At 42.0% G+C, this 12,525-nt stretch overlaps 1 protein-coding gene across 1 annotated transcript in view; it reads left to right on the top strand.

Annotated features, from left to right (window-relative positions):
• Positions 1–10,569, top strand: part of LOC124262531 (dnaJ homolog subfamily C member 13-like) — a 37,926-nt gene extending 27,357 nt beyond the window's left edge. Inside the window, exon 9 of the mRNA XM_046697035.1 lies at positions 7,170–10,569. Coding sequence (XP_046552991.1) covers positions 7,170–7,276 — 107 coding nt within the window. The 3' untranslated portion in view covers positions 7,277–10,569. The remainder of the gene's footprint in view (positions 1–7,169) is intronic.
• Positions 10,570–12,525: the final 1,956 nt, after the last annotated feature.

Genomic DNA, 12,525 nt, shown 5'->3' with positions numbered 1-12,525 from the left:
TAGTCTCCCTTTTGCAACTGATATATGGTCAAGCAGTGACGAGAATTCATCAAGAAACATAGCAGGTGTTAACTTATTTTTTTCTTGAGGGAGGGGACGATAAATAACACAAGCAAGTGTTGCTGTCTGATCATGCGTAACAGTGAATTCCATACACTCAAAAGACTGAGTATCAATATATATATTCTTCATCTGATAAGGATGAGTTTTAACATGTTTCTTTGATTGTATCTGAACATACTGTAAGACATATCCAACTTCTAAAAATGACACTCAAAGAAGTTGCATGCTTGATGCCTTGTACATCAGTAAAATGAACAAACACTTGGTTCCAACTTTTGAAGAGTTCTGGTTTTCAATTAAATCTGACCATCTCAAGCTGAAACATTACTACCAAGTACTACTGAGAAACCTGACACAACTGATGCATATGACATCAGTTACTACCCTGTCAAGGTGTGCTGGTCAGCTACTCAAGTGTTACAGATGACATCAGTTACTACCCTGTCAAGGTGTGCTGGTCAACTACTCAAGTGTTACATGTGACATCAGTTACTACCCTGTCACGGTCTGCTGGTCAGCTACACAAGTGTTACAGGTGACATCAGTTACTACCCTGTGAAGGTGTGCTGGTCAGCTACCCAAGTGTTACATATGACATCAGTTACTACCCTGTGGAGGTGTGCTGGTCAGCTACCCAAGTGTTACATATGACATCAGTTACTACCCTGTCAAGGTGTGCTGGTCAACTACCCAAGTGTTACATATGACATCAGTTACTACCCTGTGAAGGTGTGCTGGTCAGCTACTCAAGTGTTACATATGACATCAGTTACTACCCTGTGAAGGTGTGCTGGTCAGCTACTCAAGTGTTACATATGACATCAGTTACTACCCTGTGGAGGTGTGCTGGTCAGCTACTCAAGTGTTACATATGACATCAGTTACTACCCTGTGAAGGTGTGCTGGTCAGCTACTCAAGTGTTACATATGACATCAGTTACTACCCTGTGAAGGTGTGCTGGTCAGCTACCCAAGTGTTACATATGACATCAGTTACTACCCTGTCAAGGTGTGCTGGTCAACTACCCAAGTGTTACATATGACATCAGTTACTACCCTGTCAAGGTGTGCTGGTCAGCTACTCAAGTGTTACATGTGACATCAGTTACTACCCTGTGGAGGTGTGCTGGTCAACTACTCAAGTGTTACATGTGACATCAGTTACTACCCTGTCAAGGTGTGCTGGTCAACTACTCAAGTGTTACATGTGACATCAGTTACTACCCTGTGAAGGTGTGCTGGTCAGCTACTCAAGTGTTACATATGACATCAGTTACTACCCTGTGGAGGTGTGCTGGTCAACTACTCAAGTGTTACATGTGACATCAGTTACTACCCTGTCAAGGTGTGCTGGTCAACTACTCAAGTGTTACATATGACATCAGTTACTACCCTGTCAAGGTGTGCTGGTCAACTACTCAAGTGTTACATATGACATCAGTTACTACCCTGTGAAGGTGTGCTGGTCAGCTACTCAAGTGTTACATATGACATCAGTTACTACCCTGTGGAGGTGTGCTGGTCAACTACTCAAGTGTTACATGTGACATCAGTTACTACCCTGTCAAGGTGTGCTGGTCAGCTACTCAAGTGTTACATATGACATCAGTTACTACCCTGTCAAGGTGTGCTGGTCAGCTACTCAAGTGTTACATGTGACATCAGTTACTACCCTGTGGAGGTGTGCTGGTCAACTACTCAAGTGTTACATATGACATCAGTTACTACCCTGTCAAGGTGTGCTGGTCAGCTACCCAAGTGTTACATATGACATCAGTTACTACCCTGTCAAGGTGTGCTGGTCAACTACTCAAGTGTTACATGTGACATCAGTTACTACCCTGTCATGGTGTGCTGGTCAGCTACTCAAGTGTTACATGTGACATCAGTTACTACCCTGTGGAGGTGTGCTGGTCAGCTAGTCAAGTGTTACATATGACATCAGTTACTACCCTGTCAAGGTGTGCTGGTCAGCTACTCAAGTGTTACATGTGACATCAGTTACTACCCTGTGGAGGTGTGCTGGTCAGCTACTCAAGTGTTACATGTGACATCAGTTACTACCCTGTCAAGGTGTGCTGGTCAGCTACCCAAGTGTTACATATGACATCAGTTACTACCCTGTCAAGGTGTGCTGGTCAGCTACTCAAGTGTTACATGTGACATCAGTTACTACCCTGTCAAGGTGTGCTGGTCAACTACTCAAGTGTTACATGTGACATCAGTTACTACCCTGTGAAGGTGTGCTGGTCAACTACTCAAGTGTTACATATGACATCAGTTACTACCCTGTCAAAGTGTGCTGGTCAACTACTCAAGTGTTACATGTGACATCAGTTACTACCCTGTGGAGGTGTGCTGGTCAACTACTCAAGTGTTACATATGACATCAGTTACTACCCTGTCAAGGTGTGCTGGTCAGCTACCCAAGTGTTACATATGACATCAGTTACTACCCTGTCAAGGTGTGCTGGTCAGCTACTCAAGTGTTACATATGACATCAGTTACTACCCTGTCAAGGTGTGCTGGTCAGCTACTCAAGTGTTACATGTGACATCAGTTACTACCCTGTGGAGGTGTGCTGGTCAGCTACTCAAGTGTTACATATGACATCAGTTACTACCCTGTCAAGGTGTGCTGGTCAACTACTCAAGTGTTACATATGACATCAGTTACTACCCTGTCAAGGTGTGCTGGTCAGCTACTCAAGTGTTACATATGACATCAGTTACTACCCTGTCATGGTGTGCTGGTCAGCTACTCAAGTGTTACATGTGACATCAGTTACTACCCTGTCAAGGTGTGCTGGTCAGCTACTCAAGTGTTACATGTGACATCAGTTACTACCCTGTCAAGGTGTGCTGGTCAGCTACTCAAGTGTTACATATGACATCAGTTACTACCCTGTCAAGGTGTGCTGGTCAGCTACTCAAGTGTTACATATGACATCAGTTACTACCCTGTCAAGGTGTGCTGGTCAACTACTCAAGTGTTACATGTGACATCAGTTACTACCCTGTCAAGGTGTGCTGGTCAGCTACTCAAGTGTTACATATGACATCAGTTACTACCCTGTCAAGGTGTGCTGGTCAGCTACTCAAGTGTTACATGTGACATCAGTTACTACCCTGTCAAGGTGTGCTGGTCAGCTACTCAAGTGTTACATATGACATCAGTTACTACCCTGTCAAGGTGTGCTGGTCAGCTACTCAAGTGTTACATGTGACATCAGTTACTACCCTGTGGAGGTGTGCTGGTCAGCTACTCAAGTGTTACATATGACATCAGTTACTACCCTGTCAAGGTGTGCTGGTCAGCTACCCAAGTGTTACATATGACATCAGTTACTACCCTGTCAAGGTGTGCTGGTCAACTACTCAAGTGTTACATGTGACATCAGTTACTACCCTGTCAAGGTGTGCTGGTCAGCTACTCAAGTGTTACATGTGACATCAGTTACTACCCTGTCAGCTGGTCAGCTACTCCAAGTGTTACATGTGACATCAGTTACTACCCTGTCAAGGTGTGCTGGTCAGCTACTCAAGTGTTACATATGACATCAGTTACTACCCTGTCAAGGTGTGCTGGTCAACTACTCAAGTGTTACATATGACATCAGTTACTACCCTGTGAAGGTGTGCTGGTCAACTACTCAAGTGTTACATATGACATCAGTTACTACCCTGTCAAGGTGTGCTGGTCAGCTACTCAAGTGTTACATGTGACATCAGTTACTACCCTGTGAAGGTGTGCTGGTCAGCTACAAGTGTTACATATGACATCAGTTACTACCCTGTGAAGGTGTGCTGGTCAGCTACTCAAGTGTTACATATGACATCAGTTACTACCCTGTCAAGGTGTGCTGGTCAGCTACTCAAGTGTTACATGTGACATCAGTTACTACCCTGTGGAGGTGTGCTGGTCAGTGTTACTATGACATCAGTTACTAAAGTGTTACATACTCAAGTGACATCAGTTACTACCCTGTCAAGGTGTGCTGGTCAAGTGACATCAGTTACTACCCTGTGTGTGCTGGTCAGCTACTCAAGTGTTACATATGACATCAGTTACTACCCTGTGAAGGTGTGCTGGTCAGCTACTCAAGTGTTACATGTGACATCAGTTACTACCCTGTGAAGGTGTGCTGGTCAGCTACTCAAGTGTTACATGTGACATCAGTTACTACCCTGTCAAGGTGTGCTGGTCAGCTACTCAAGTGTTACATGTGACATCAGTTACTACCCTGTCAAGGTGTGCTGGTCAGCTACCCAAGTGTTACATGTGACATCAGTTACTACCCTGTCAAGGTGTGCTGGTCAGCTACCCAAGTGTTACATATGACATCAGTTACTACCCTGTCATGGTGTGCTGGTCAGCTACTCAAGTGTTACATGTGACATCAGTTACTACCCTGTGGAGGTGTGCTGGTCAACTACTCAAGTGTTACATATGACATCAGTTACTACCCTGTCATGGTGTGCTGGTCAGCTACTCAAGTGTTACATATGACATCAGTTACTACCCTGTGAAGGTGTGCTGGTCAGCTGTGCTGGTCAGCTCAAGTGTTACATATGACATCAGTTACTACCCTGTCAAGGTGTGCTGGTCAACTACTCAAGTGTTACATGTGACATCAGTTACTACCCTGTGAAGGTGTGCTGGTCAGCTACTCAAGTGTTACATATGACATCAGTTACTACCCTGTCAAGGTGTGCTGGTCAGCTACTCAAGTGTTACATATGACATCAGTTACTACCCTGTCAAGGTGTGCTGGTCAGCTACTCAAGTGTTACATGTGACATCAGTTACTACCCTGTCAAGGTGTGCTGGTCAGCTACTCAAGTGTTACATATGACATCAGTTACTACCCTGTCAAGGTGTGCTGGTCAGCTACTCAAGTGTTACATGTGACATCAGTTACTACCCTGTCAAGGTGTGCTGGTCAGCTACTCAAGTGTTACATATGACATCAGTTACTACCCTGTCAAGGTGTGCTGGTCAACTACTCAAGTGTTACATATGACATCAGTTACTACCCTGTCAAGGTGTGCTGGTCAACTACTCAAGTGTTACATGTGACATCAGTTACTACCCTGTGAAGGTGTGCTGGTCAGCTACTCAAGTGTTACATGTGACATCAGTTACTACCCTGTCATGGTGTGCTGGTCAACTACTCAAGTGTTACATGTGACATCAGTTACTACCCTGTCAAGGTGTGCTGGTCAGCTACCCAAGTGTTACATATGACATCAGTTACTACCCTGTCAAGGTGTGCTGGTCAGCTACTCAAGTGTTACATGTGACATCAGTTACTACCCTGTCAAGGTGTGCTGGTCAGCTACTCAAGTGTTACATATGACATCAGTTACTACCCTGTCAAGGTGTGCTGGTCAGCTACTCAAGTGTTACATATGACATCAGTTACTACCCTGTCAAGGTGTGCTGGTCAGCTACTCAAGTGTTACATGTGACATCAGTTACTACCCTGTGAAGGTGTGCTGGTCAGCTACTCAAGTGTTACATGTGACATCAGTTACTACCCTGTCAAGGTGTGCTGGTCAGCTACTCAAGTGTTACATGTGACATCAGTTACTACCCTGTGAAGGTGTGCTGGTCAGCTAGTCAAGTGTTACATGTGACATCAGTTACTACCCTGTGAGGTGTGCTGGTCAACTACTCAAGTGTTACATGTGACATCAGTTACTACCCTGTGAAGGTGTGCTGGTCAGCTAGTCAAGTGTTACATGTGACATCAGTTACTACCCTGTCACTGGTCAGCTACTCAAGTGTTACATGTGACATCAGTTACTACCCTGTGAAGGTGTGCTGGTCAGCTACTCAAGTGTTACATGTGACATCAGTTACTACCCTGTGAAGGTGTGCTGGTCAGCTAGTCAAGTGTTACATATGACATCAGTTACTACCCTGTCATGGTGTGCTGGTCAGCTACTCAAGTGTTACATATGACATCAGTTACTACCCTGTCAAGGTGTGCTGGTCAGCTACTCAAGTGTTACATGTGACATCAGTTACTACCCTGTCAAGGTGTGCTGGTCAGCTAGTCAAGTGTTACATGTGACATCAGTTACTACCCTGTCATGGTGTGCTGGTCAGCTACCCAAGTGTTACATGTGACATCAGTTACTACCCTGTGAAGGTGTGCTGGTCAGCTACTCAAGTGTTACATGTGACATCAGTTACTACCCTGTGAAGGTGTGCTGGTCAGCTACTCAAGTGTTACATATGACATCAGTTACTACCCTGTGAAGGTGTGCTGGTCAGCTACTCAAGTGTTACATGTGACATCAGTTACTACCCTGTGAAGGTGTGCTGGTCAACTACTCAAGTGTTACATATGACATCAGTTACTACCCTGTGAAGGTGTGCTGGTCAGCTAGTCAGCTCAGTTACTCAAGTGTTACATGTGACATCAGTTACTACCCTGTGAAGGTGTGCTGGTCAGCTAGTCAAGTGTTACATGTGACATCAGTTACTACCCTGTGGAGGTGTGCTGGTCAACTACTCAAGTGTTACATGTGACATCAGTTACTACCCTGTCAAGGTGTGCTGGTCAGCTACTCAAGTGTTACATGTGACATCAGTTACTACCCTGTCAAGGTGTGCTGGTCAACTACTCAAGTGTTACATATGACATCAGTTACTACCCTGTGAAGGTGTGCTGGTCAGCTACTCAAGTGTTACATGTGACATCAGTTACTACCCTGTGAAGGTGTGCTGGTCAGCTACTCAAGTGTTACATATGACATCAGTTACTACCCTGTCAAGGTGTGCTGGTCAGCTAGTCAAGTGTTACATGTGACATCAGTTACTACCTTGTGAAGGTGTGCTGATCAACTACTCAAGTGTTACATGTGACATCAGTTACTACCCTGTCAAGGTGTGCTGATCAACTACTCAAGTGTTACATGTGACATCAGTTACTACCTTGTGAAGGTGTGCTGGTCAACTACTCAAGTGTTACATGTGACATCAGTTACTACCTTGTCAAGGTGTGCAATCCTGCTTTTGAAGTACGTAACTTTATAATGTGTCTTATGTTAATGATGGATACAGTGTTTGAAATGCTAAGTTATTTCTGTTCCAGGACCTACTGGCCCCAGTGTGGCTGGCTACTTGACGGCAGGAACCAAGATGACAATGCCAGATGCCCCTCCCCCTCTGGACACAGGTCATCAGGATGACCTACACTGATTCCAGCCTGCTACCACTAGACAATAAAGCAACACATAAATTACAACACCATTGTTTAGTCATTATCAATGTAAGATGGAAATCATCTTCACACAATTTCAAGATGGTATGCTATTGTCATAAGTTTAGAATTTATGTCAACAGTGCCAATATTAGTATTTGTTGATTGTCTATTATAAGCAGCCCATGAAGATGTGACTATTTTATACTTAATATAATATGTGTATTTTTTATCAGACTGGTAAGACATTAGTCAAATTCAATATATAGAAATTCATAAGCTTTGGCAAACATTTCCAGTTATGGCCATTTCATAGTGCTATGCTAGTCATTACTTGTTGCTCTGTTCAGCTCATCTTGACAAAGATACTTAGTCAATATACTGTTCGTTCAATTATTAGTATGGGCAAAACTTCAGCGTATTGCACTTAGCCACCAGCCACAAATGGCAACAATACTTGAGTTTCTATCCTTTGGAAGCCAAATATGAAGGAAAAAATGAAACTGTTTCTCATGTGTTGAATAGTAAATATAATGTACATAACATTTACTGGAGATACATTGCCAAATGATATTGTAACAATCTCTGACTCACAGAAAGTATAAATAGTGGGCAAATGTAATGGCTGAAGCATGAATGCATCACACACAAGATTATATTTTCCCCCACAATATTCTATTAGTGAGCGAAGTTTGTTTAAGGCTATACAAATTATTTTGTTTACATCCCTGCCAGTCCATGGCATGTTATTGAGAGGAAGATTTTTGCTGTATACTTTCGCTACATGGTGGAGTATGTCATATGTTCATAGTTCTGTTTGAATCACATCAATCAATCAATCAACTGTACCTGTCAAATATTTATGTTGTAGCCTGTTCATCCATTTCACATCTTCTGTCAAGATTCAAATCTGATTTTTATATGGCCAACATGGTAGCCTTATTAAGAAACAATGTCTGTTTGTTCAAACTGTAACTGAGGGGCGGTGGGGTAGCCTAATGGTTAAAGCGATGGCTAGTCATGTCGAAGACCCGAGTTCGATTCCCCACATCGGCACAATGTTTGAAGCCCATTTCTGGTGTACCCCGTCGTGATATTGCTGGAATATTGCTAAAAGCGGCGTAAAACCATACTCACTCACTCACTCAAACTGTAATTGAATTTGTCATATGTGTAATTTGTTGGTTGTCTCCACCCATTCTGCACCCATTTCTGCATCAATTTCTTCTTTGAAACCATTGCAGAGATGAAGCTGATCGCTGTTTTTAGTTGGAATTACCTACCAATTTGTTGCTGTAAAATTAAGACATGTACTTAGTGTCATATGTTTCACTTCTTGTGATATTTTAGATTTTAAAATTTATTTGACCTTTCTTATTTATTGGTTTCCCTTTACCTCCTAGCAAGTATTTCCCCACATCAAAAATATCATTTCCTCAGAAAAAACTGACCAGTGGCTCAGATCCAAATTGACAAAAATATTTATTTTTCATATTCCTATCAAGCAATGAACAGTTACAGATTATTAGAAAATTCTTTTAAATGTTTGCATTTATGTGCATGACATGCTTCGATTTAGAAGTTTTTGAACCTCTGTGTACATGAAATAGAACTGATAGAGTATAAACTGTGATAAAGTGTTTGTTAAACATATGTAAGTTTTTAAACTGGACCTTTCACTTGTTAGATTGTGCAACATTATTAAAATGAAAATATATGAAATTTGGCACTCATGCAGGAGTGGTTGTTTTTGCATGTTTGAACCCGACTGTTATGCTCACTTAGCAGACAGTTTTCATGAAGGGGTTTTAGTTCAGGTTTTGTGAGAAATGATCAATAAACACCTTGAAACATCGTTATATTTAAACTGTTGTCTTAAACTTGCTGATAGTAGTATGAGATGCAAGAACAGTTGTGTTTACCGGTATTTATACAACAGAAGGTATCTTGTTTAAGGTAATACTGAAATCAAGCTAATTTCTGCAACCAATTGATATATTCTGAAAGCTTTCTTATGATACTTGCTTGTGCTTAAAAACAAACTGATATTCAATTATTCTGATGTAATTATATATTGCCTAGTATGTTTCTGTTGTTTGTTTGCTTTAATCTTTATTTGCCATTTATAGAACAATAATAAAGAACTTGGCATGTATCTGGTTATGAGAAAGGTTGATAAAGCAGGCAAATAGTAACTGTCAATCAAGTTTGTCTGTCAATAAGAAAAGCAAATGTTCCAAGTGTGTACATGAACTTGACAGAAATCATAGATATCCTTAAGATGTGTCTCAGTAGTCAATATCTTAACAGCATATGCAACAAGTATATTGAAAAAGGATCACATAATATTTTGAGAAATATTCTCGAATATCATTTCTTGTACACAGTATAACTTGTTTGGACAATCATGTTACTCTGATTTAGGCAGGAAGTTCCACTAAATGTGACTCAAGCATGATAAACGCTTGTGGTTAATCTATCATCATGTGTATATACTTACTGTGGTGAGGAGGGGCGTACATTATGTGCAGCTTCTTCTCTGTTGTGTTCCTAGGAAAGAAAGAAGGTGACTGTTGCTGTAATGACCATATATAGTGGATTTGTACATGGGCTAGGAAAGAGTGTTGGAATAGACAGAGTTGTTTATGATATAATAAGGGACTGTACATCGAGCCTACTGAATAGTGAATAATAGCAAGAGATGTGACTGGGTACAAAGGATGAACTTCATGGGGTTGCTTTTATGGTCAAAGGATTTTCAGTCGCTTATATTTACCCTACAGGCCATTAAAATCTCATTATGTATTCAGTAAGTATGAAGACCTATGGTATTCACTGAACTTCAAATGAGCATCCTTATAGTCAGTTTCATACTCATGAAACTATTGATTATGAATATATTTGTGGAGTAAAGTAGCACACACTGGCTCCTGGCACAGTATTTTGTTTGTCTACTTCAACTGTTGGTAACTGTTGACTTGCATTATAAATACATGTCATATAATCATGTCAACATGGCTCTGTTTCTGTATGCTAAGATAGAGTGTATAAGGGAACGAGTGACATATGCCTAGAGTGAGAATCTATTGAAACAGGCACGATTACCTTTATCATGTATATACTTTGTGTATAGTACAATTATGCAGTATACCTGTTGATAATGTACTCTTTAGCTTTCATATGACTATTTTATGAAGTGTTAAGGATTGGACATCATCCAATGTACAGATTTGTTAGTACTGCATTGAGTATGTTAAAACCATCAAAGATATAAATTTGTTGACATATGTAACATGTTGTTTGTTGTTTATTGATATCCAATATTATGCTTTGAGAGTTAGAAATCATTATAATAAGTAAGTTGGGTCTAGGGCAGCTTTGAGTCCAAATTTACAGAGACACAACACTGAAATTCCAAGTTATCTAGCCAGCACCATGTCAGTTATCCCCGGTAATCACAAGATGTCAGTCATCATCAGCAACCCAACAAACTGGGCTCTGGACCAGTGGGGTAGGACCTGGTTGACAAGAAGGGAATCCTCTTAAGTCATCACTACTGACTGGGTAAAGCAAAATTTCATGCATATTTCATGTAATACAACAATTTCTGTTCTACTACTCCATGTTTTATGGTGTAAACCTTACACCTGTGTATTTGTCATCATTCACTTGATTAACATTCACCTTTGCCACAGAGGGCACTCAGTCAAGAGCATACCTTGGATTGCTTACACTTAAAACCAAAAAAGCACAATTTGTTCACACCTAAAAAAGTGCACAATTTCTTTTTGAAATATGTAAAACTGAATTTACCATCTGTTACAGTAAATGACAAATTGAAGTTCTACCTATAGCTAAAATTGATCTCAATATCATAGCACCTTACCGACTCCTGTCTTCACCACCCTGGAAGATGGTGAAACCACGGGTCGATCTTACCCCAGGGAGACTTTGTAGAGTATCCCTGCTTACCCTCACTAAACTCAAAAAGTCCGAAACAAATCCTTTGGTGTTCCAGCACTACTGACTGGGTAAAGCAAACAGTAGTATATAAAATGATTGTCCGAGACCAAGTCCAACAAAAGCCTCTGTAAAGCTTTATTTCATAAATAAAGCTTTTATCAGGCCCTTAGATCTCGCCGTATATACTACTTTTGAATCCCCAGTTAACTTCCTGGTCACTTTGGCCGCGAACTAGCACTTTCCTGATTATGTGATAGCACTATGTCGTGTTGACAGGATACCATTAAGATTACCCGACAAGGTAAGTGTTAAATATTTTGCTTGGGTGGCAACATTGTGCTGTACGGTATGACTAATAATTCCTCTCTAACGAAACCTCTCCCTGGCCCATCTCTCAAGTAGTACAAGTTCGGCTTGTCAGCTTTGATGTCTACTTTATCTATGTTGTAAGTTTTGACTGACCATATCGGATCGGTGGCTCGTTTCCGAGTGTCCCCTTCGTGTTCCCCCGGCTGGTAGAGGTACCTTACGAGGGCCCTATCGGGTATCTGTTTCTCCTTCCCACGCGATGGTGCAGCCGGTTCAGCTATCACTGATTTCAGTTTGATAGCGTCGGCTGGTTTCTTGCCGGTGAGACGGGTGGTTTCGTGGTTGATAGCTGACACCACCTGAGGTAGCCGCACTACCCATTCCATCGATCGTTTCCCCGGGTTGACCATCTCTCTCGCATACTGGTACCCGAATAAGCGCTCGGCCAAAGTCCGATTGAATCTCTCGACTATGGCTTGGCTGCGATGGACCACGCCTGACCTTGGTATTGTGTTTGGCTAGCAGTTGTGACACGGTACTTGCGTGTTTGATGTGTTGTTTCACCACGTACTTCTTGACACCCTTCGCCTTCCGGATCTCGCTATTGTCGGCTTTCAGGATGGAGTACATCTTGGGCCTCAAGCCTATGTACTCTGCTATGGGCGTGCCAGCACACTCGTCCTTCATCTTACCGAGGACCTTTTTGTTAACCGTGCTGTGCATGGTATGGCCCTTGGGGTAGTCACTGGTGTCGTATAAATGGATGTGTTTTACCATGTCCTCGTACACGTCCTCGGTTCGAATCTCCATCAGCAGGGAATCCGTGTCCGTGTACAGCACTTCGCACCTGTCGCCGTACTGTTTCTTCAAGTCGTTGTAGTAAAAGTCATACATCAGGTGTTTGGATAAATCGAGGATGCTCATCCCCACATAAACAGGCCGGTTGAATTTGATGTGGCTTTTCTTCATGTGCAGG

The sequence above is a fragment of the Haliotis rubra genome, unplaced genomic scaffold, assembly GCF_003918875.1.
Source record: "Haliotis rubra isolate DU_JTF1 unplaced genomic scaffold, ASM391887v1 Scf843, whole genome shotgun sequence".
Taxonomy (NCBI): domain Eukaryota; kingdom Metazoa; phylum Mollusca; class Gastropoda; order Lepetellida; family Haliotidae; genus Haliotis; species Haliotis rubra.
The sequence above is the reverse complement of the archived record's forward strand: the minus strand, read 5'-3'. Positions and strand labels throughout refer to the sequence as shown.